The sequence below is a fragment of the Notothenia coriiceps genome, unplaced genomic scaffold (genome assembly GCF_000735185.1).
Source record: "Notothenia coriiceps isolate Sejong01 unplaced genomic scaffold, NC01 NC01_scaffold00017402, whole genome shotgun sequence".
Taxonomy (NCBI): domain Eukaryota; kingdom Metazoa; phylum Chordata; class Actinopteri; order Perciformes; family Nototheniidae; genus Notothenia; species Notothenia coriiceps.
This window is the reverse complement of record NW_011350103.1, coordinates 11019-36665: the sequence shown is the minus strand read 5'-3', so window position 1 is coordinate 36665 and position 25647 is coordinate 11019. Positions and strand designations below refer to the sequence as shown.

The 25647-nt window shown below is 41.0% G+C and overlaps 1 protein-coding gene across 1 annotated transcript in view; it reads left to right on the top strand.

The window, feature by feature from the left end:
- Nucleotides 1-12218, top strand: part of LOC104950356 (A disintegrin and metalloproteinase with thrombospondin motifs 20) — a 36305-nt gene extending 24087 nt beyond the window's left edge. The window contains exons 19-22 of the mRNA XM_010776870.1: nt 6663-6830; nt 10093-10266; nt 11077-11244; nt 12210-12218. Of these exons, the coding sequence (XP_010775172.1) occupies nt 6663-6830; nt 10093-10266; nt 11077-11244; nt 12210-12218 (519 nt within the window). The remainder of the gene's footprint in view (nt 1-6662; nt 6831-10092; nt 10267-11076; nt 11245-12209) is intronic.
- Nucleotides 12219-25647: the final 13429 nt, after the last annotated feature.

The following is a 25647-nucleotide window of genomic DNA, read 5'->3' as shown; positions in this document are numbered from 1 at the left end:
ACATCTCCCACCCAACAGACACCATTGCTTGTAATGCGTTTCAGCCAAGATCTTTATTCAAATAAACTTAAATACTTGTAACCATGGAAATGGTTTATTAATAATTATATACCACCATCCTTAGAATATTCACAAATCAAATGCCCATTGCTTTCCTAATACTCATTTAATCATAAAGACTAATATTAAATGTTGAGAAAATCAAAATTGTCCCCAAATTATTATTTCAAATGCAAATAAGTAATTACTTTATTTAAAATATTAAAACAATTCTAAATAATCTACCACATTGCCCTTTGGACCTTTAATCGTCTCCAATCTTGCAGAGACAGCTTAAAAAACAAGTAAATAAAGCTTATTTTTCATATATGAAGAAGAATAGACACAAAACAATTCTCACATTTATTGCAAAAACATATGATGGCAGACACATTTCAACACAAACTGTCAGGAATGTAAATATCATTAACTAATGGTAATTACCTTAAAAACACGTCGATGTCAAACAGCAACAATACTGCTGTGTGTGATCAATTGGCAACCAAGGCACAATTTTAGTAATTTATGCCTGTTTGTTGCTAACAAAAACATACCGTTTCCTGTCCGGGGTGGGTTTCCCATGGAGGGGGATCGCAGTTGAGCGTCTGTGAACTAATCATGCTGCTTCAAATGAAATCCACATGCACAACATTGACATACTTGACTTTGGCCTGAGGGCAGCGGACAAGAACACGTTCCAAACCTGTCACCCTTGGGTCAGGTGGTCGTGACATCATTGGGCTTGTGTTTCCTGATCCTGCACATATGCCAGTCGAGAGTGAGCAATTGAAGCCGTGTTGAAAGACCCCCCCCCCCACCCCCCGCCCTTGTCATCACCAGCATGCTTCTTGTCATGGATTTAATTTATACTGGGAGTTAATGTTTCAATTCTGCCTTTGAGAGAAAGCTAAAATAGTTCAGTTGATGATTTGCTGGTTAAAAGTCAAGCGCTTGGGAGGCAGAAACCAGATGCTCTGAGATGTTATCTGAAGATTATAAATATTTGGACCACAGCATGGCTTTCACATTAGCAATGCTACACTCTTTTGGGGTCAGCAGTCTAAAAACATGCAGATAAGTCTAACACATTACCCACTGTAAAATACATTATGTTTGTCAGCACTTGCTTAAAAGCCCATACATTTTTATTGTAGCTTAATGAGCAGTTATAAGATTATATTCATGCTCTCTCTGTAGTCAAATTAAAACCCCATCTGGAAAAGAATAAGAGATGACCTGGAACCAAAATGAGTTTGTGCAGAAGAAATTAGGAGAGGAGCTATGATGTAGATGTTATTTTTTTGGGGAGCAGATGCAGTAAGAAGAAATGAGAGGAGACAGGGCGTGAAAGTCTGGAAGCATTTAGGTTGGTCTACCCCAGACTGATGATGATGATGATGAGGAGCATGGCCTCACTTTGACACAGGTAGAGTGCGCCTGCTTTTCCTCAAGTTGTCGGTCAAGTATTATAAAGTGGTTTTAAGTCTCTAGGAGTCGCTTCTCAGACTCCACTTAGATGTATATTCTTCTCTTAACGTCAGACTCGACGGGGGCCGGGTCCTGTTTGGGCCTGTCGATGCTATCGAGCTGATGGAGTGAAATGGAGTTAGTGGGACTCGACAGCTCTGTCAGGAAGCCCTCTTAGTGGTGAGACAGTGACAGATTGGGTGTTCAAACTCACTAACGGGGAGATAATCCTCTGTTTCAACCTCAACATACATGACTATGTGATGTTTTAGCTTTACCACAGAGGACAGGAGAATTTGCTTTACTTGTTTTGTACTATTTGAGTTTCTGATCTGTACTTTGCACCATCATTCAAGCTTCAGTCCACCCTTGGGTATTCCAATTATTTCCCTGATTAATCGATTCATTATTTGCGTAAGGAAAATTGTTGTATATTGTTCAGACAGTTGAAAAACATAAATAAAGTCAAGTATTAAAAGCAATCGCAATTTTGGAAAACACTGAAATATTTACTTCAATTCCCCAAAAGCTCCCTACAACTACACTTGCATACTAGGTGTAGATGTAGTTGTAATTGTCTTTGTGTTCCATCACTTACTCTATATGTTATCTTCTTTTCCCCTGTAAATGTGAATGCAAAGCAATGATCATTCACTTCTTGGAAATGGTCCATACTTCCCTGTATGCAAGCTGTGACAAGCTGGTTGCTATGACAGATTGGAAAAGCAGCTGTGTTATGTTTCGCAGGAAGAAGGACTTAGACTTGAATGTTGTGTGTCAAAGGTCACTGCTTTATACGTTTAGGGCTGCACTGCTGTATTTTTCCAATTCTGTCATCAAGAATTAGCTTTTTTCTGTATTTTCTATAGTCAGTCATCGCTTTAAACCTGGGTAGAGAGCAGTGCTGGATGTTTCAGTTCAACACGGTAATGGAAAAAGCTCTCAGAGTAATGTTTAGACAAACGGAGAAACTGGGCTGTTTTGTCATTTGGTTTTTACTTATGGTTTATTGGTGTATCTTTTCTGAGTGGTGTTGACTTAAAAAGGAAACTATGTTGAGGAAACTGTACATGCCTACTCAACTGGCTGTTTATTTAACTCTTTAAATATGGCAAAGTCATACTCTGTGCAGAATATACTGTTGAGTTTTAGCCAATCGTAAGAGCGCTGCAGCTGACTGTCTGATTGACACTCCAATACTGGGCATCTGAAATTCATTACTTTACTGTTAGCAGAATACACATTTATTTCCATGGGGGTATATTGGCATGTATTTAAAAAAACAAACATCATGTGGTTTTTTAGTTCAAAGCATGTTGTGAGATTGGTCATGGTTAAAGTTAGTAATGGTTAGCGTGAGGTGAGTTGCATCATTTCAATTTCACACTGCTCCTGTGCGTAGTTTCAAACAAGTCTGGCTATTTTGTCCTGATGGATAAAATATCTATAACTCTTGACATTCCTCCGCCCCATGAAGCCGCTCTTACCAGCTGTTCCCATGTTGACAACATGTGTTGTTTTGACTTCTGTCTTTGAAACCTTCCTGCAAAACAAAACCATAAGCAGAAAAGCCTCCTGAATCTTCTTCGTCTTTATTTTCCTCCCTTCTTTGTTTCTGATTTGAAATGTAATCTATGCACCAGAGGACATGCTGATACTGATTAAGCTATAACAAAAGACATGGCACTATCTTAGAGTGCATTCAGTTCCTAACTATTACGTCCTGCTCTTTGCATGATTTTTTGTTCAGATATGTAACATTCAGCTGGAGCATGGTTGACTAAATAGTGTGGTTAGCTTACAGCCTTGACACACTTGTAGCACAGGGTATAATTCCCTTCACGGTCTACACTTGCAAGTTTGTTCTTGCTCCGGGTCGACACTGAGCTCCTTTGAAAAGTCTATGTAACTGCAGTTAGCATATGCTTGGTATTACCATCCTCTTGCATTGCGAGCCTGCTGCAATGTGATTGGAATTTGACCTTGGCTCTCACATTATAAGATATGGTCTCACTTAGAATCACTAAATATTGAACACATATTTAACAAACTCTTTTGTGGTCCGTGTTGCCTTTTAACATAATGTCCTTAATACTTTATAGAGCATTCATTCTATGCCTTCATGGTATATATCACTAACTGGGCTGTACTCCCATTAGATTATTACATTTTTTTTATACATTTTCCTTCAATGTGTAGCAACATATATAATAAACCAGCATGTCAAACAATAATCAAATACAGATATCTTTATCACTGACCCAGCTAAATTTGCCAAGCCTCTCATTATAATTTTACGAGGTCTTTTTTATTTATTGGCCCAATAAACCATTGTTTTCAAAACACACTGTTCTGCTTTTACGACCAAACAAAAAAACTTGTGTATTGTAATTATAGTTTTCACAGTAATACTTGTTTTCATGCAGTGCTTAAGGCCAGAGTGATAAGTGAGCAAATAAATGCAATTTAACAAATCCGTCTTGATCTTTGTTGGTTTTGTGGAATCCACCTTCTCTGTGGGAGGTACTGTTCAGTATTAGCTGCTTTGATAGCCACATTGGCTGAGTGACAGATATTTAAACCCCAGTGGAGTTCCTCTTAAATGCCTTACAGTTTCCATGTGTCCCATTGGCTTACCTGTTCTCAGTAATGCAGTGGGCGGGGTCATCTTGAGGTTGATGCCTGCCAGTCCTAGACAAAGGAAAGCATCTGATATAAGGCTGAACATTCGTTTTTTTAAAATAAATCTGTCTGTACGAAATTATGTTTTTTAATATCCAGTTTTTCAGGGTTTTAGAATAGGGATAAATGAACTGGGTCGGGTTTAGCAGTCACTTATGTGATTTGTCTCAGAACTGTGAAACTATCAAATCAAGAAAGCCACTAAGTAGAGTCATTTAGAGCAGTGTGTTCATTACATTTGGATTTACATATCAATTATGTCTATCGCTGCAGACTTTCTGTTCTGCTTGGAAGAAACTCCTTTCTCAAAAGCGGTTGAGTCATCCCTTTTTTTAGAGTACGGTAATCCTCATTAGGCTTAGGTGAACCTCACAGGATTATGGTAGATCTAACCTGCCTAATCATGTGAAATTAATTGCTGGGACAACGTGGGCGGGCAAATCTGTCGTACAGCAAGAGTGATTATTTCCCATGGGACCAGTTGATTTATGTTTTAGTCAAGGAGATTTCCTTCATGTTAAAATAAGAATATTTCCATATATTCAAAACACTCACATTACAGCAACAGAGACAGAGAATAAAACAGTAGATACATACTTTAGAATAGCACTAACACAACTTGTTGAAACTGAATATAAGGTACAGTATAGTAAACTGATTATGACATATAATTCAGATTAAGTACATGCCCAAAATACTATTATGATACATAGTATGCTTTTATATAAGCAGGCACTAACCTTCAAAGGACATGAAGTCATCCATTTTAAATTAGACATTCTCCAAACACAGGCACCACTATTTTTTAAGCAAAGACAATAAAGCAGCTAAACGGTAACTTGTCACACTTGTAGCGGCTGAGAGAGTGATAAGTGGAATAGTCCTACCTGAGTGGCTGCTGCTGAGTGAAGCAGCCCAGCTGTACCTCGGTGAAGCAGAGGTCTCCGAGTCCTTGCCCTCTTCTTGCTCTCAGAGGTGAAGCTGTCCTCTGGTCCCACGAGCGGTGCCAGCTCTCTGCTCTGTGCGACCAGCCCTGATTAACTAATGGCTGACAGATGAGGTTGGCAGGGTGGAGGGAGGAGCACATCGCCATATAGCGTCTTTTCTCCCACCGTTCAAATGCAGATACAGTTCAGCTGGGGGAGCACAGCCCGTATGGCTGCGATTTCCTTTCTTCCTCCTTTTTTTTCTTTCTCTTTTTTTCTCCTCCTGCTTTTACAGCAGTAAGGAGGGGCTATCCCTCCGCCTCATCCCCCCTCCAACATGTTTGCCTGTCTCTGCTCTTGTCTGAGGTAGAGGGAGTTGTGTTATCATTGTGAGTGAGTGTATGCGAATCTGCCATGCTCAGGAGAAGTCCGTCAGCTCCGGCCCTCGGCTTTGATGTTCTCCGTCAGCTGAGCCAGGGGCCTGTGTTTAAAATGCCTCGGTAATTACAATGTGCATGATGCATGTGTGTGCAGTGTCAACCACTGCCCACCACACACTTACAAATAAAAGGCTGGGGTTGGCTTTGTTTAAAAAGTTCAAATAAAAACTTCATCATCAGTAAAGTTTTTTTAAACAGGGAAAATTAATGTTATCTCCCAGAAACTGAAGTTGAAAAAAGATAGAAATCCAAGTACTTTTAGGTTTCTATGTTCCATCATCTGTAGTATGATCAGCACTATGAGCACACTGAAGAAAGAAATGTGTGTAATGTGTTATGCAACATTCTGAGATCATAATTAGAGGACAATGCAATATTATGTTTATTATCTGGACTGGAAAATATGCTAAGACAAAATGCAACTCTACTTGTCTTGTGTATTCGATTCCAGCACTCCATTTTTGGAGTGGCTTTGTATAGGGGCGCTCACTCGTCAAGCAGAAATAGCGGGCACCCTAATTGCTGTCTGGCCTCATGAGGACCGAAGACTCGAGAATATATTACCATCTGCGATCTCAGGCGAAGGCCTTTTTCAGAGCTGTCAGCGTGTCTGGATTTTATTCAACGTGTTTTTTCTCCTTCTTGTTTGCTTTCTAGCTTTCCTTTAGTATTTCTGGGTTCCTTATTCGTACCAGATGACTGTCTCTCCGTGTGCATGCATTTACTCTCCATCTTTTCTTCCTCCTGCCTCAGCCTCTGCCTTTCACAGCAGCCCTAAAAGTAATTCCTCTGTTTACAGGTTAAATAGCTGGCTGCATTCCAATGTCGTTTGAGTGTTTGACAAAAGCTTTTGGTGAAATCCATTTAAGTTGCTCAGTTAAATTTGTTTGCAGTGAGTTCACTTGGCCATGACATGCAACAAGGAAGCTGTTGGGGGCAGCAAGTGCTACTTTGTCAAGGGTCTAAATGGTCCATAAGTACCTAGAAAAACGTTTTGTTTGAATGAATGTTGACGTAGAAGAGATCGAGATCTTTCATCTTCAACAGCACTGTTCTAATATGCCCCTTTTTCTCCACCCTTCCCCCCTCTCTCCACTTCCCTCTCCAGTGTTCAGTGAGTTGCGGTCGGGGGACCAAGCAGCGGGAGATAGCCTGTGTTTATCAGAACCAAACCAAAATAGAGGAGGAACACTGCGGTCATCTTCCTCGGCCGCGGACAGAGAAGGCCTGTCGGGCGCAGGGATGCCCCAGCTGGAAGGCCAACAGGTGGAGGGAGGTATGTTTACACTTCTGGCCATCTCCCAGGCTCCCTCTCAGGGACCGTGCTAACAGTTACTGCTGAGACACGAGCACAAACACAGCAGAAGGTTTCCCAGAGGCTGCATATAGGACATCACACCAATCACCACTCGGTTTATTCTTGGGCAAGAGTTATGTTTCATTTCCACTAGTGTGAACTAAACACCGCAGGCTGGATTTGTGTTTATGTAGGGAGCTTCACATTAACATCAGTCAGGTTTAAGATGGTCGGACACAGCGTTGAAATAGTTGTGTAAGGTTTTATGCTGAGGGAATTCTACTATTGAAGCTTTCATCACTGTCCAACATGTTTTTCAAGATTCCTGTATTTTGCATGACACCCTCACAAGTGTTTTCATGCAAATCATATTTAATGCACTACATGTGTGCGTTGCTCAACTGACACATTTAAACATGGGAACTGATGCAGCAAATTGTGGATTCCTATACAGATGAAAGCATGGCGTTAAGAATGACACTCCTCTCGAAGCACAGCAGGATTCTGTACCATTGTACACTAGTTAAACCAGACACTCACAGGGCAAAGGTCACACGTAGAGAAGTAGCTATGAGGGTGAGGTCATAGTTATTGTGGAGCCGAGCACGCAACCTCAATATCAGTTAAAGAAGAGTGAAAGGAGGAATGATTTGACATGCTCTTACAGATTACCCTGAGGAACAAGCATACTGTATTTTCAAAAACAAACAATAAATACAAAGAGCCTGAACAAGTCCTCTCTTAAACCTGCAATATCAGGTTATTGTTATTTTCCAATAAGATTATAGTGGCGAAGGTTTGTGTAATCTATTTTCTGTCACCTCTTGGTTAAACAATGTTTCCCGATCAATCATTTTGATTAATTCTTAGATATTAAAAAAAATCTCCTGTTTTAAAAGTCGACCATATCACTCTTCCTTTCTGAGTTGAATCCCAAAAGGCCTTCCAGACCCACGTCCTCCTCCTAACATAAGACTCCTACCACTCCCCGCTCTTTGAGGGTGTCCTCCCCCCCCCCCCCACCCTCCCACCCTCTCTCTCGTACTGGTGTCTGGAAGCAATCATCTTCCTCCGCATACCACCAGCAACCATGAAATCCTCAACTAGAGCATAAAGACATGTTTTATATCCATGCATGTGACAACTTTGAAACCTCAGCACCCACTGTTTTAGTTATTCCCAGCTCGCCCGGCCCTCTCACTCACCTCACAGTTGAGGTGTAATGGGCAACATGTTAGAGGATTTGGGGGTTTGTAATGCTGTGCACACACACATGTCCATTGAAATATTTTTTCAGTTTTTGTCTAGAGCTTACAGCTGTGTAGAGAGTTTTATTCACTTGTGTTTCTCAGATATATTTTCTGGAAATATCTGCCTCTACCCTAATGCAATGCAGGTGAATGTAAATGTGTTTGTATGGCATGAAATACACATAAAGTACACATTCGAACACATAAACATCCATCCATTTACTGGATAGTCCAAAGAATTGTGTCTATATTTTGTGGTTGAAAGTAGTAATGTAATATTTCAATGCTGGCAGTAGCATAAATAACCTTCAATTACCATCAGTGGGTGCAACCCCAAATGATATTTATGGCTAGATATCAATAGACAGAAGTCAGAAAATATGGCTAGGTATTTGGGTGAACAGACCCTTTAAAGTCTGGTGAGGCTCACTCAGCTCTACTGTGAAATCATAATATAGTGCTCCTTTAGTTTCCCCAGCACCTGAAAGAAAGACCGCAGGTTTTTGGCACGAAAACAGAATCCGGTTGCTGTAGCAGCGAGTATAATCATTTTAACAGCAGGTTTTATTTTGTAAGATTTAAAAAAAAAAAAGCCATTTTATTTATTTGAAGGTCAGATTTCCTGTGGTGCTTTTTGTTCTCTTTCCAAACTCAAGACCTTGACCCTTCAGACTCCACCACACACTCTGTAATGATAACACACAATTGCAGCGAGAAACTAACAACACAGATACATCTGGACGTTTTTGGGGAACTTGATACTCGCTGTATAGCACACAGATTCTCTGAGTGTGTGAAATCGCTGAGGCCTGGCACAGTTCTTTGAGGTCTGTAGGAGACGTGGAGGGAAATCAGGCTGATCAGCTCAAGCCTTACAGAGTGCTTCCTCAGTATGCAGGTATGCTTCTCAAAGCACATCAAAGAGATGTTTCAGATAGACCTTTGTGTGACCCCAGATATACTTCTTACACGGAAGCGACAAACTGGCTTTGGATTTATTAATAAGTACATCATTTCGGTCGCATCAAAGCAGTAAATCTGACACTGAAGTCCAAGCAAACATTTTCAATTATTGCCACATAAAAGAAAGTCTATGGAACTTTTGAAGCAATTTCTCTCTTGAAAATGACAACTTGAAATCTTAAGCAATACAACGGAAGCTTACTTAATTAAAAACACACAGTGGTTTGTTGTTGCAGATCTTTTTGGTTTGTTATGACCAGTAGCTTATAGTTACGTTACTACATAATAGTTACATTACTGAGATAGTTTACTGCCTTTTTTACTTTATTCAAGCACACCCCAGATTTCAGTAGAAAACATATTCCACACTGGATTTATTGCCCATTCATTTCATGAAAAGATGCTAACCCATCTGCAGATTCATGTCTTTCCTTAAGCTTCTTAAACCATACAACAACAATATTAGTTGTCCATGACATTCTAAATACTAAGATTAATATGTGTGCTTGTTGGCAGTTACATACTGTCTTTAATAATTTGGGTAAATTAGTAAATTGGTTTCGGGCAACAGAGGATTTTTCTTGTTGCAGTGTCGTTGTAAGCCACTCGGATACATATGGGGCAAATACAGCAGCGGAGGCCAACACCCCGAGATTGAACAATTGTATTTGTCAAACTACAAAAACAGTGGATTGAATGTATTCATGTCATTTGCCTTAATGTTAATCAGACCCCATTTAACCCCGTCTTTAAGTTTTCTATTGCAGACTTTCTGTGAACAACTCAGTCTCCAAGTGCACTCCTCATGAGGGGAAAACTGAAGTTAATGTGTGCCATCAGTGGAGTGTTACTATAAAATTGGTCCCATGAAAGAAATGAGGTTGGAAATAAAACCTCTTACTACCGGTATATGTGTGGCTGTGTACAGGGCAGTATGAGTAGCACAGGAGCACACATGTATGTCATTTACAAGTGTCGCTTTCTGCTTTTTTCTCACCAAGATGTTTCTCCTGTGTCTGCTTTCCTAGTGCTCCGTCACTTGTGGAGTGGGATCTCAGAACCGAGATGTTTACTGCAGACTGAAAGGCACTGGGCGAGTCAGAGAGGATCTATGTGATGCTCAGCAGCGTCTTTCCATTGTCCAGCCATGCCAAGCTGCAGAATGCACACATTACACTTGGGTCGCTGGTGAATGGGAAGACGTAAGTACAGACTCATTCCTTCTCTCTCTTCCTATTTACAAGTCTCCCATGAACAGATGTCTAACCACCCCATTAAGGTTTTTATTGGCTGAGAACTCAGCTCTTTCTTCCTCTGCACCGTTAAAAGGAAGACCTGCAAGAACCCTTACTCTCTCACATCTATCGTGTGGGCTTTAGTGATAACATCAGTCGGTAAAATCACATCAAACCACCAAGTACCGATGGCCATCTTGGCTTTTGTCCTGCTGAATATCACGGTTCTGTGTCACGCTAGCAGACGGCCTTTTGCTTTGCTCATCTTTCTTTAATGTCCCGGGCTTTGTCCTCGAAAGTGAGGCATAAAGAGGGGCACCATGTAGGGAGATAGCGCCGTGTACTCCTGCTGCAGAATGTTTGCAGTGTTCAAATTCCTGTCTGTGTTGCCTCGAGAACTCACAGCCTTGTTTCTTTTACAGTTTAGCCCTGAAGATCCTCACACAGCTGACTATTTAGATACATTCGTTTTAAGATTCTGGCCAAAATCATTACTTTTAAATGTTCCTACTAAACAGTACTGGGCCTGAGAGAAATAACTTTATCTTTTATATTCAACCACAGCACATGTTTGGTATTCTGCTTCTTGAGAGCTAATGTTGCAGACAATTCATTTCCCTAAACCTTTAAATACTAAGGGTGGGGTGTACATTTGGAAAGCTAAAGAGGCAGGAGTATGAGAAGTCAATGATGATGTTGTTGCTGAAAGTACAACACTGCCCCCCCTCTGCCAACTCTTCTTCTCTCACTTCCTGACATGTTACTGTTTCCTCTTAGTGCAATGCAACGTGTGGAGAAGGCATGAGAAGCAGGAAGGTGGGGTGCATGGACGCAGCGATGACCCCCGTCCAGGACGACTACTGTGAGCCATCGTCCCAGCCAGCATCACACCAGGCCTGCAAAGCAGCTCCCTGCCTGCTGTGGACTTCAGGGCAATGGTCACAGGTAGGAATAAAGAATGAGTTTTGTTCTGATAAAAATACACATCTAATAAAGATGCTGAGTGGAAAATGCTCATCGTAAAATCTCAAAGCCGAAAGACGTCTCAGTTTGCATTTCTTTAAGGCAAGGCAAGTTTATTTATATAGCACCTTTCAACCTATGCTTTCAACACAAGGCAATTCAAGGTGCTTTACAAAATGAAAGACATTCAGACAAAGGCATTTAAAAACAGTCATTAAAAAGAAAAGATGATAAAAGAAACATTAAAAGAAAAAATACATTAAAAAAAAGTACATGAATAAAAAACAGCGCAAAACTACCAAAGTATTTAATTTAAAAGGCTATAAAACAAAGAAAAGCAGCAAATCCTCACATTTGAGAAGCTGTTACTTTTTAGGTTGCATAAGTTCTCCAACCTTTTAGTTATCATTTTAGAACCCACTTGAGTAGCAGAAAACGTTCACAATGCAGAACACAGGGCTCTTTTTCGTAGCTCATAAAAAAGTTGACATTTTGGAAAATCCAAGGTTAACACAGGATAGCGAGCGATACAGAGTTAAAGGTGGGGTAGGTCATTTTGGAGAAACCAGCTCGAGTGCGCTAGAATTAGAAAATACAAAACCGGAACAAATCTGCCACTTCCTTACAGAGCCCCTCCTCCAACACACAAGAACGCGCACATGACCAATGAGGGCACGAGATAAGTTTGTGCACAGATGGAAGGCTGACAGGCAGGTAGGCCATCCAGTTATTTTAGCCGGGCCGGCTAAAATGATTGGTCGTGCTTTTTACAGCGCTACGGCTTCCACAGNGGACGGACGGGGCCCGTTAAAATGCAGGAAAAGTAAGCTTTTTCTGCAGTCATTTAAACATTCTAGATACAAAAATGTAGGCCTATTATGATCTAGTAAGGACTTTAAGGTTGGACATTTGTCATTTTTGCATATGTGTTTGAGAATGTTTTTTAGGTTGAATAATTTAGATCCAGTTTATTTGTCCTTTCTGCTTATTAAACCATCCCTGAAGCGAAAATGTCCCTTTGATAAAAAAAGGGAAAAAAAGTTTGATATTTTGACATGTCACAGTAGCAAAAGCTCAGGTTTAAATTCAGAAAAATGACTGGCTTCCATATTTCTACTTTTCATGGAATAGTGCATGGCGTTTTTACTGTCACACTCAATGGGACTAACAGTGTAGTTTATGATGGGGTTCCTGTTGCTTACACAATCTACACAACATTCGTGCCAAGCTTCATCAGATTGTTTTCTGAAAGTTTTCTCCATGTTTGGTACACTAATGCAATTAATAGTGTTGACTGATGAACTACTGCCTTGGAGAATGTGCCTTTTTCACAGGACGCATAAAGACATGTCATTGTGGGAAAGCACAGGTGTTACTGATATCATTAACGATGGCTCCAAGTGCCCCAGTCAGCCCCGACAGTGTTACTGAGAGCCTGCACCAAAAGGTAAATGGAATTCAGACATCCATAATGTAATATTTACACCTGTGCTTTTCTTACTATGACATGGCAAAATGATCTCTGTAAAAGAAAAAACAGTTAATTTGTTGCCTATATTTTAATTAATGAATAAAGAGAATTATAATGTTTGTTGAAATGCATTTTACAAGTGATTATTTTAAATATAATAGTTTAGAGTTTAAAACAGTTGTATTAACTTTGATTGAACTGAACTAATGTTTGGTGAACTTTTTGGTGAATATTGTAATGCATATTGGTTACTCACCAGTAGATGGTAGCAAAGCTTCACACAACCACAGGCTGTCTCACCTGAGTGGAGTTCTCCAACCTCATGCAACATCAACAGTGACCAAAGACACAAACCATTTTAATGAATATGTTTTAGTCATTTTTTAATTACAAATACACATGTATTTGATACTGTTCTTTAGTTCCTGTTGTCTGTGGTCTGTGCAAGCTGTTCATCCGTCTGCATATGCACAGCTGATCTTCTTGCTTGAACTGTATTCCATGAGGAATAGAATGAAGAGTTTGTGGTAATACATGGAGATAATCTTTTGTTCCAGTTTTTCACATTTCCGATAGCTGTCTGTATGGCTGTCAAAAGAGCAACAAGCAGAACCATCAAACTTCTTAATTCATCTGTTCTCAAAAATGTTTTCAGTGTAGTGCCGAGAGAAGGGAGTCAAAGGCGGTGCATCGAAGGTGCAAAGTTGGCTTTATTAAGCAGGAGAAAACCACATGTTGTTGGGTCGCAGCCCGGGAAGACAAGAGAAAGAAAAAAGGGGAGCACACACTAAAAAAGAAAAGAAAAAGCGAGTGTCCACACGAGGTCGACCGTCTGATCGAACCTCCTCTCAGGCACCGGAAAAAGCTCAAAAGGGTCGTCCTGTACACGGTCAAAAACAGGTGGGCGAAAATGTGAGAGGATCCACACAAGGTCAACCAGGCCTGGTCGAACCTCCTATCCGGCACCACTAACAAGGGTTAACAGTCAGATGTTAACACATGGAAGCAGCCAGCCGTTGTTAGCCGTCGTTGTTAGCTGCTAGCCGTTAGCTGTCGTGGTTAGCTGTTAGCCGGTGTCGACGGCCGCTAGCTGTAAGCCGGTAGCCGTTAGTCGATGTCGTCGGCCTCGGAGCCTCTGCTAGGCGACGTGCCACCACCAGGGAAGGTGCCGCTGCGTGTAGTGGCCAGCACCCCAGGGGTAGATCGCCGGGCGGCCATGAAGAACTGGTCAGCTTCTTCGGCTAAAGCGCGGGGCTCCACACTAGCCGTGTTACCGAGCGCAGCCGCATGTCCCGAAGAAACAGCTCCATGAAAAAGAAGTCGGGCCCTTCCGTAGGTCGTGTATCGTCTCCATGTGGTCGGAAGGCTTGCTGTCTCCCAGTGCCGAAACGATGTGGGAATGGCGAATCGGCCATTCCGCGGAGGGCGCACCGAGCCTCAGTCCGTGTGCACGAGGCAGCCACCGACGTCTCCAAAAATCTCCGGCAGTTTGCGAAAAACGGCGTTTCTAGCCATGTTCGGTCCAGTCTCGGAAACTTCTGCGAGACTTATGTCAGGGTCACCAGTGCCGAGACAAGGGAGTCAAAGGCGGTGCAAGGTGCAAAGTTGGCTTTATTAAGCAGGCGAAAACCCGAAAACCACATATTGTCAGGTCGCAGCCCGGGAAGACAAGAGAAAGAAGAGAGGGGGGGCACACACTAAGTAGTCAACATCATATGTGTCCGTGTGGAAACAATACCCCCAACCTGTAGTTCCATGAGTGAATTATGTAACATGAGTAAATTAGTGATCACTACAACAGTCAAAATTGTTTCAGTAGGAGGTAAACTCAAATCGTTACCTCACACATACACACCTCCTATTGCCTCACATAATAACCCATCCATTCTATTGTAGAACAATTGGCCTTGAAACAGTATGAGGCGCTTTCACACCAAGTACTTTGCCGTAGTTAGTTCTCTAAAGAGCAGATCGCGTTCATACCGGAATAAGTCCCTGGGAGGATTAGTCAAATGAAGACGCTGACGTCACTTCTTCTTCTGCTATGGGTTTACTGGCAGGCTGCAAAGAACTTCACGGCGTATACTGCCACCCGAAGTTCCCGGCTGGAAGTCCCCGGAGTTGGGGACTGGCTGAACGCCGACACCTCCTCATCTCCACCGCTCCACCGCTCCCATGTTTTCTTTTGTGTTGCCATAAGTTAGTCTCTCTGCGTTTGTGCGCTGGGCTAATGCTAATGCTGCTAATTCGAGGATAATAAAATGGCCGCTTCACAAAAGTTTTTGGGACGTTTACGGGGCGTGGTTTGCAATCCGCCCAGCCAATCAGAAATGGGAACCTTTTTCTCCCATGAAAGTACCTGCTCTCTAGCAGGGGGGGAAAAGGTTCTCATGAACTAAGTTCTAGTCCCGGATTTTTCTGGTGTGAACGCACATTTTCGGAACTATATCGGAACTATACTGGGAAAAGTACTCTAGCACATAGCGCCTATGGATTTCGTATTTTATTCTCTGTGTCTGCTATAACATCCATGCAAACCACACACAATAACACAATATCTCCCCTGCCAACTGGGCTATCAGTAGTTTGGGGTAGAAGCCTTGGCACTTTGCGTCTCAGGCTTTATAAACCGAACCGTCAGCCTGGCTGCCAGGACTTTTGAAGGAAATTGTGTCAGCTTTGACTTTAACTAGCTGAGACTGAATGAGGTCATTTTTAGGTATTGTGTTACATGGCTTGACTGTCCATTTTGTAACAGCTGCATGCGATGTGTGGCCGACTGCAGCCTCGGTCCAAAGCTGACCACCTATTCACTGCACAGGGCCGGTGGTTTGCTGTCAGACAGACACGGTCCAACTGGAGGAGGTATGAAGGGGGTGGGGGTTGGTGTTGGACCCCTGGGGTCTGGATGTATGTGCCAACAGCCCATGTGCACATGTGGTGCGATGAAAAATTTACTGGCATTGTTTGATCCATGAATGTGAGACTCTGGTGTGAATCACACATAGGACTGTTAGTGAACAGACAGTCATAAAAAGATTTCCATATCTGCTCAGGGATGTTTGTTTTAACTCAGGAGGCAGGATATCTAACAATTTGAAGCTATTATTGACTATATTTGTTCGACAAAAGGAGCTGTAATTCTCAAGGCGAACAAAGCAAAATAGTCATAAAAGCCTGCTGACAGTCATTTAGGTAATGCACACATTATGACCAGTGGCAATGTTTTTGTTGCAGAAAATACTTTCCCATTGTAAAACTTTAGGCTGTTAAGCAGCCTGGAAAATGTTGCCCCATGTCAGCATAGTTAGGATGAATGAGGCAAAGGCCAGACACGGGAATGGCTGGTGGCCAGTCTTTTGTGTGTGTAACTAGCAGGCTAGATACTGGATAACAAGAGGGGAGGGGGGCTAATTATTTTTAACAGCTTAACACTCCAATCAAATGAGCTTTCTGGAGATTTTTACACTCTGTTGTGGCTCACGTCACCAGGGTATATTAAACCTCTTAACAGAATGTCGCCTTTGTTCGACTGCATTTCACACTAACAAGAAGCCTGTGGGGTTTATACAGGACAATCCAGTGACACACACATGATGACACAAGCAATAGAACATACAAGCAACAGATATCCTAAAAAAAAGCATTTTCTTTCTTATGGCTCCAGGAGTTTTGGGTTTGTTGTACTGCGTGCGAGAAACAAGCGACACGCTGTATTTATTCAGTGGAAAAATGTGCAGAGCTTATGAAAAAGACGTTAGCGGTCATGGGGGAATTCTTGTCAAGGTAGCTCAGAATAGATTATGGCTTTTTTTTATACTCAATTGTTTTCTTGCTGCAAAGGAACAGACCTTTTTCAAACTAGAGCCAAACAGAGCTGTTCCTCAAAGACCGAGAACTCGCTTCAAAAACTCAAAATGATTGATTGACAATTTAAAATGAAAGTTTGTCCTTGAATTCCTTTTTGTCAAACAAGCCTATACTGTATTAAATCGTTCTTTATGTGTACAACAATCCTTCAAATATTGTAAATCTTAACAGTATTTTCTGTACTTTGTCACTTTTTAAATATTCAAGTTTAGTTTATTGCAGATAACATTTAAAACATGAAATCAAAAATATTCTTGCTTGTTTTGAGGATATTAACATAGCTTACGTGCCTTTCTTCACGTAAGCTAAGAATGGCACTGTTTTTCTCGGCAAAATGTCACTACTTCTACAAAAATACCTAAAATGGTAAATAGATTGAGAAATAAAGATAGTGGAAGCAGAGAGAGCAAAGTGTGTATCAGCCTGATCTAACAGTGGTAGGTAAGGCCATTTGGAAGTGATTTATGTCCCGTTTTGCACTGATCCATAACCCTGCATTTGACGGGGTTAACTTTCATCAATCACTTCTCTGAAGGTCCCACTTTTTCCACATCGCTTGACTAAGTAATAGGTTATGGGTTCTTGTACCCAAGGGACATGTAGTCTAGCCCTCCTTTGTCAAAGGAAGATACCATCTCCGGACAAGAGAAAAATGGGAAATTCTTAGACACTTTGGGTTGAGCGCTCTCTATAACCGGGACTCGATGAAAATAGCTCCTGTTCTGAATATAAATCATAATTTCTCCGCATGTGGGTGTGATCACATTTAACCCACAAGAAAGGCCCACTATTGTCCAGCTATTCATCTTTCAAAAGGCCCTAAAAACCTCAACAGCGTCCTTCCCCCTTCAAAACATCCCCACCCCTCTGTCTACCTGCTCTAATTAAGAGCCGGTCTAAGTGCTGCTGCCGCTCTGTGTTGAGCGTGTCTTCCTGTCTGGAGTACAGAGAGAGTGTGTGTGTGTGTGTGTGTGTGTGTGTGTGTGTGTGTGTGTGTGTGTGTGTCTCTTTTGTACAAGTGTATTTATTTGATTGTGTATGTGTCCATGCTAGTCTATTAGCATGGCAAAAGGGGCACTCCAGCCAGTCTGTCTCGTGGTAGTGCTACTCAAACAGACAAAACCACTTCAATAGGCCGGTACGATAGCCAATGAGAAGCTTTTATCACACTATAGCCGCCAACAAAGCTCTCCAGTCTCCATTTGGCATCTGAAGATGTTATAATTAAACAATAGTCTAGACTTATATTCAAATGTACTTCAATACTTTAGAGTACATAATATAGCCATCCACTCAGTCCCGGTAATACTGAGCTTTGAGAGGCTAATATAGGGGAGGAATAGATGTATTTCATGAACTTGAGCGAAGGAGGAACAAAAAGGCTCCTTAACTGTATACATTAAAGAGAGATACACACCTTTTTGTTTTATATATCTATTTTATTTATATATAGGCTTTGAATATTTTTACTCTACATGATAAAGCAGTGTATGGAGTGTGGACTGCTAGTTGGAGAGGTCCCAGTTCACCTCCTGCCCTGCCGTGGTGCCCTTGAGCAAGGCACCGGACACCCCCCTTCCCCCCTCACTCCCATTGCTCCCCGGGCGCTGTGCAATAGCTGCCCACTGCTCCTAGTACTAGACTCCTGGTACTAGGATGGGTTAAATGCAGAGGTCAAATTTCACTGTGTGTGTTGTGTGCTCTGCATGTGTGACCATTAAAGAGGGTTTCATCCCTCCCAATTATATTCTGTTCTATCAGTGTACATCGGACCAAGAGTACAAATCTGTGAGGCCTTCATGCATTTTATAAGACGAATCACATCGTGGTCTTAAAAAGCTAATGATCTTCAGTAAGCTTAAAGATAAACAGAAACGTTTCTTGAAGCCAGAATCTGTCTGCTGTAAAAAATGATGCGAGGAGTAAATCAAAACGGTGGCTGCTCTGAAACGGCCAAAGTAACCAACATGCGTTCTCAACTTTCATGTCAGAAAACCACAAAGCCCCCTTCTTTGCTGCACCTTCCCTGAATTGTTTTTACAGCAACATTGAATCCAAGCCCCGTGCCTTTACCACTCGCCTTTGTTCCCATTGTGCACACGGACATCCCAAACAGATCAGAAATGTAGCGTGTCCTGTAAGACAGATTCATGAGCTTTTAACATGCCATGGTGGCAGCAGGATTTTAGATTCAGTTTTAGCACTCCATATGGTACTGCAGCTGAACTACTTACACCACCCAGCTGCTCGTGACACATTTATTGGCACAAAATGCAGCATCAGTGTCCGCTTCGTCCAGACTGTCTGTCAGTCGCCATAAGGACAAGATTTGACTCGATTAATTGGCTGAGAGGACTTGTTAGACAGACGATTTAATGTATTCATATTAAACAGTCACGCTTGATAGAGTATCAACGCTCGCATGGATTTGTTTCAGATGTGTATTCTTTCATGGAAACGATCAGTATATTCTAGTGATTAGAATAATGTGTTTGAAAATAGTTTTTTTGTTGTTTCTATTAATTTGTCCTCTCTGACGACTTCTGCTACTTACCTAACAGCTAAAAATAAATGTGGCTTGTGATAGATGACTCATACTTTGTAGCAATTATTTCTGTCCTTAGGAGACTGAATACAAAAGATTTAAAACGGCATGTGTCTCATACAATATCACTTTAATCCTTGACTTCTTCGTTGGATGTAATGTCTATGGTTTGCCATGGTAAACTTGGATTTGTGTTTTTTTTCTGGTTAATTCACTCAACTAGTTTGTCTCCATGGCAGCAATACATAACCTGCAAACACATTTTTTCCCCCCAAAACTCTTATCTATTTTGGTAATAGAGTAAGTTCAAGGAGTTTTTCCAGTATGAGGCCACAGCAAGAGGCAAAGCACCTTTTGAAAGACATTTGAAGGGACCAAGGCCACACAGGGAGGCCATTGGAGTGTTGTGCTGATGCGCTGCTAGATAGGCATGGCATAGTCAAAGCAAAACCTTGTGTTGTTGGCCCTCTCTCACACCTTTTACACTTCTCTCATCTTCTACTATTGTTGCATGGCCCGTCACTGACATGCTCTTATCCCTGCATGAATCCACATACACAATAAGGCTTAAGGGATCCTTTTCTCTGAGAGGAGATAGGCCCGTAGACCAAGACAAAGGCTTCAAACTATCCAAATTATCTCTTCTGGGTGTTCCTCAAAAAGGTATTATAGCTATCTGGGTGAATCATCTTAAATGCTTTTGCCCCCAATGCAAAGCAAAAAGTCTTATTGTGCAAATTGCACATCATAGTGGGGTGTAAGTTGTAATTTTGTGTTGGCGCACGGGCACAATATATCCAAGAATGTTACAGAAAGGTTTGATCTTGTGTGAATGTTGAGTCTGTGCACACAAGATGCTTATTAAAGCAAGAGGGGGAATTTTTCTTCCATCTGATTTATATCAGGTGCAAGACCATGGATGGGTAATTTGGCTGATAGAAGCATTTTTATTACAGAGCTCTAGTTTAAGTGGAAATGATAGGCCTGCTTTACAGCGTTCGTGGACTGGATTTAGCCCCTTTTGTCTACAGCTGATTCTCCTGGAATGTTTGATGAGATTCATCCTCTGAAAAGGAGCTTTTCCTTAAATTTGTAGCAATACCCAAGATGGAGACAAGCTGTGAGGTAAACCTGGGGCCAGATGTAGATGTATATTAGTCCTAAGGGCTGGAAATTATGCACATGAATGCGTACCCATGGTTCCACAATCATTGAGATTTATAAAACCGAACCAGGTGTAACCACATATTACATGTGCATATTTAATTCTATCTGGGTACGCTACATCGGTCTCTGTAGGTACAAAGTGAAAACCGTGATGCATCTGGCCCCCTTGTTACAAACTGACAAGACAATTATCCGCCCTGTTACACATTCCTGAACCAATGCAGACATTTTTAAACACACCAACAAAATGGATATAATTGAGTACAATTAAACTAAACATGACTTTCACTGCTTTTAAAAGCTGAAGCACGAAGTCTTTGCTGCCACACCAGCAGTTCCCATTGGATGGTTTACACAATACATCACGTTACGGTAGTTTTCTGCTACCACAACTATTTTTAAAGTATTTGATGAGAGCGGGGATTTTCGGTATCATGTCTAAAAAAAACGTGGTGCTGTCACATTCCTTCACTGCTACAAATGGCAGCAGTGCTCCTGTTTTTGTCTGACAAAGGGCTGTTGTTTTCCCAGCCTTTTTCTCTTTTCGCATGCCAGCCTCTTTGGCTCAGTGCAGCTGCTGAGGCATTAGAATGAAATTATGTGAATTATCTTTTACTTATATGGTCAGAACACTGATTCTGTACACACCTCTTCTTCCTGTATGACCCCTGTGTTTCCTAGGCATATGATATGGTGAATATACCACGTTTAGATACATGCGTGTTTAGATTTCTCCTCCATGACCTCAGCAAACCCATAAACTCACTTTAAATGAGCGGTTGTTTTAGAAGTGCAGGCATTAGAAAGGACTTAGCAGCAAAACACAAATGAATCCAAAAAACCTCTCAATCCTTTCAAGGCAATCCTCAGTTATTTTTCTTCCAACGCCTTGTTGAAAACATGTGCTTTCTATAACTTTAATGATCCATGACGAAAATTATAAAATTGTTAGGCTACAGTCAGACGAAGCCTAATGTCAAGGGTTTTCATAAAATGTGCGTCTGCAGGAGTCTCTTTCACCATGTCAAAGTAGACAATGATGGATTATTGGCAAGGGTGCAAAGACCAGAGAAACTGCTTTTCAAGGGATATCTGGTACAAAAAGAAATCTTTTATGAACAGAGTTGTTTGAGAAGTGCTAAATCTCAATGGTCTGGAAAATATTCCATCTCTATTAAAATTCACTACAGCCTGATTCCTCAGCAAGTTTGTGAAATTGACTTGGTGTGTTTCAGACAGCCACAGACTGTGCAGAGCGTATCCACAAAGTGTGAAATGACGGAGAAGAACAAATAAATAAGACTGGAGTGTTGACAGATAGTGTGAATTATATTCCTAATGGGGCATATGAAAATGAATTTACCACTGTTTAATACAAGGCTAATGTGAAAAAGCTAAATATAGGATCCACTAATTTTCCATATTGAATGACGTTTATAAGGCTATTACTTTTAACAACATGGTTTTCAAAGCTATTATATCTCTGTTTGTTTGGTTTTAGAGAGTAATTGGCCCTAATGCTTTGTCAATACACTTGGAACTGAGTGGAAGATTGTGTCTTCAACAAACGTACTGCCTAGTATGCTCTAAGTTTCAGCAAAATAACTGAGGTCAGAGAGTGCTAAGTTGGCTCAAGAATGCTAATAGTTCATAATCATCTTTGTAATTTCAGACAAATCGGTTGAAAAGGCCAATGTGCTGGCTGACCTCTGATTTTCTGATTTGGTACTTTGTACTCTCCCCAGAATTGGCGGCCCGTGACAACGAGAGAACTGCATTGAAACGATCTGACATGAGTATAAATACTTTCCATGGGTAATTGACCCTTTTCCTGGACACACACACACACACTCCAAGATCAAAAGGGTATATCCTCTAGACTCCGAAAGTCACTGATTAAACACATTTCAGAGGTATTTCCCTTCCATTTGGGAGATCTGGCAAAGGTGTGTGTGTGTGTGTGTGTGTGTGTGTGTGTGTGTGTGTGTGTGTGTGTGTGTGTGTGTGTGTGTGTGTGTGTGTGTGTGTGTGTGTGTGTGTGTGTGTGTGTGTGTGTGTGTGTGTGTGTGTGTGTGTGTGTGTGATAAGGCCAGATAAATGAAGGGCTCTATGTGCCTCTTGATATGAGAGTGCCATGCCTTTTTGCGAAGGAGGTGTTTTTGTCAGTGTCTCAGTAATATACAATGAAAATACTTATGTAAAGTACAAGTACCTCAACATTTTACTTAATTACAGTACTTCAGTAAATGTACTTAGTTACTTACCACACATCTTAACCAAAATGTATGTAAGAGAGTAGACAAAACAACTTGATAATTTTATAATGAACACTTTTATACTTAAGAAAACACAATAAAGAAAACCAAGAAGCAATAATAAAAATCTGTTGATCTGGAATTGAAGCTGCTGCTTTAGCAGACGGACCAGTCCAACTGTTCATTCAGCAGGGTGTTCTGGGGGCCATGGCTCTTGGAGGCGATGTATTTGGCGTGTTGAGCCTCTGCTTTAAGCCGGCTTTTCTCCCGCTTCTTCTCATGGTTCTGCTGGTACTTTCCAACCCAGTGTCCAACTGACAGTCTGTCGGGGTCTCTTTGACCTCAGCTGTGTTTCCTTTGGATAAAAGAAGATCAAAGTTTACTTGCATGTTAATTAAAAATGTTAACACAAGGTCACAGTAGAGGAATATGAAACCCAGGCTTGTGGAGTTCCAGATAACATAACGATATTATTTAATCATGATACATGAAAAATAAATCTTTATTCTATTACAATTACATTAAAATAATAAGTGATCATATTACTGCTACATTTAAAAATAAATAAATAGAGAGATTACAAGCAGGATCACAATCTTACAGGATATTTTGAAATAAATATCGATATGATAGGTAAACGTAGTAAAATAATTGTATTTCTGGTTTATATTTAGACTACTTTAATTCATCTTTATTTTAAATAAATGTTTTGATGCAGTAGGTAGACACCTGATTTCTTAACTAAAAATACAGTCTATACTTTTGATAATTAAAGTAGGCTTAAAGAGCATTTGTTTACTGTTACTACATTTTTGATCTGAAATATCTTAGTTTCTCTTTTCTAAGGTGACATTGTTACATACGCTTAAGTACAAATGGTCTTATTGTAGTTTGTTTTCTCTTGTTTTTATTTGCATTGCTCTTCATATTTAAGTTATTCAAAAGTTAAAGAAAGTAATCAGGTTACATTACTTTTGTATTTTGATACTCAGATTAAGTTACTGATCACATATTTGATCGTGTAACGATTTTTAAAGTAACCCTCCCAACCCTGATGATGATACATACCATCAGACTTTGGGTTTGGCTTCGCAGGATGGAGGCGATAGTTGGAGTTATCCTTGACAGGCCTACTGTCCATTGCTTTCTCTGCAAGCCAGTTGTTGTAGACACTTTTCTTGTTCAACGCTTTCTTACTAAAGAAAACAAAGAAACAAGGTAAATAACAATAACATGAAATCTGTTAGAAAGTGGACTTGAGGCTGTTGTTTTTAGCATGCGGACCAGTCCAACAGTCCATTCAGCAGGGTGTTCTTGGGGCCATGGCTCTTGGAGGCGATGTATTTGTCGTGTTGAGCCTCTGCTTTCAGCCGGCGTTTCTCCAGCTTCATCGCATGGTTCCTCGCCTGTTTCATCGCACGTTTCATCACATGGTCCATCGCATGGTTCATCGCATGGTACAGTCCAACCCAGTGTCCAACTGACAGTCTGTCCTGCATGCACAGGGTCTTTTTGACCTCAGCTGTTTTTCCAGCTGTTTTTCCTTCAGATATTAGAAGATAAAAGTGTATTGCAAAAATTGAACAAAAGGCCACAGAAGAGGAAAATCACACACAGGCTTATAGAGTTTCAGATTACATGTGACGACATAACGTTGTCAGGATAATCAGAGTAATCAGATTACTATTACATAATAAAACATAGAGATTACAAACAGGATTACACTGTTACAAGATATTTTGAAATAAAGCTCGATATATTATAGGTCAACTGACCAAATACAGTTTGAAATCTGTTGACACAATACATTTAATTAATGTCAAAGTTTCATTTCTTTCACTGTAACGGATTACATTTTAAAAAGTAACCCTCCCAACCCTGATGATACATACCGTCAGACTTTGGGTTTGGTTTGGCAGCAAACAGGAAATAGGTGGAGTCATCAACGACAGGCCTACTGTCCATTTCTTGCTCTGTAACCCAGTTGTTGTAGAGAGTTTTATTTTTTCTCTCAGGTGACTTCAGGTCAGGGGTCAGGCTATCTGCCTCCTCTCGCCTCTTCTCTTGCTCTTCATTCAGTGCGATGAAATTGTGAGTTGGGGTTTTGACTCCCTTCAGCATCACCTGTTGCCACTGAAGCCTCTCTTGCTTCAACTGGTTTTCCTCCTCCTGCCTCCTCCTGTCTTTCTCCATGGCTGCTTTCTTGAGACTTTCTGTCACTTTTTGAGTCTCTTCTCTGTCCCTCTCACTTTTTGCCAAGGTCTCCAGTGCAGCTGTTTGTCTGCGCTCCATCTCCACTGCTTTGAGCTCCACATACATTTGTCTTCTGACATCCACCTTTCTCTCCTCNTCTTGCTTCAACTGGTTCTGCTGTCTTTCCTTTGGGTCCTCCTGCCTCCTCCTGTCTTTCTCCATGGCTGCTTTCTTGAAACTTTCTGTCACTTTTTGAGTCTCTTCTCTGTCCCTCTCACTTTTTGCCAAGGTCTCCATTGCAGCTGTTTGTCTGCGCTCCATCTCCACTGCTTTGAGCCTCACATACATTTTTCTTCTGACATCCACCTTTCTCTCCTCTGGGGTCAGTTTGGAAAAAGTATGGACAAGCTCCATCTCAGCAATGAGGTGTTGTCTAGACTACATGTTGTCGTTCATAATTTGAACTTGTGCTCTCTGTGTAGGTTTTCTAATGCTTTCTCTCCAGCAGGTTTGTGTGAAATGACCAGCAGAGAGAGTTCCGTTGGTATGGAGATCCAGCAGAGTTCCGTAGTCATATGTTGTGAACAGGGACGTGCATAGACATTTTGAAGGGCTATTGCTCTAAACTGGAAAAAGGGCCTCCCCCCGATAAAAAACATAAGACCTTTTGAAAATTGTAACTTGTTTTTAATGTAAAAGAAACCAAACGATTATTACTGTACATCAACTAATTTGAACAGTAATTAACATCTCATAACAAAATAAGCTAATATTGACTACTTGCATTCGGCGACTTGATTTAAAAAATGCAAACCAGGGACATTTTTTGTTTTGCGGTCCATATCTCATCAAAAATATCTAATGTTAGTAACTATTAAAGACAA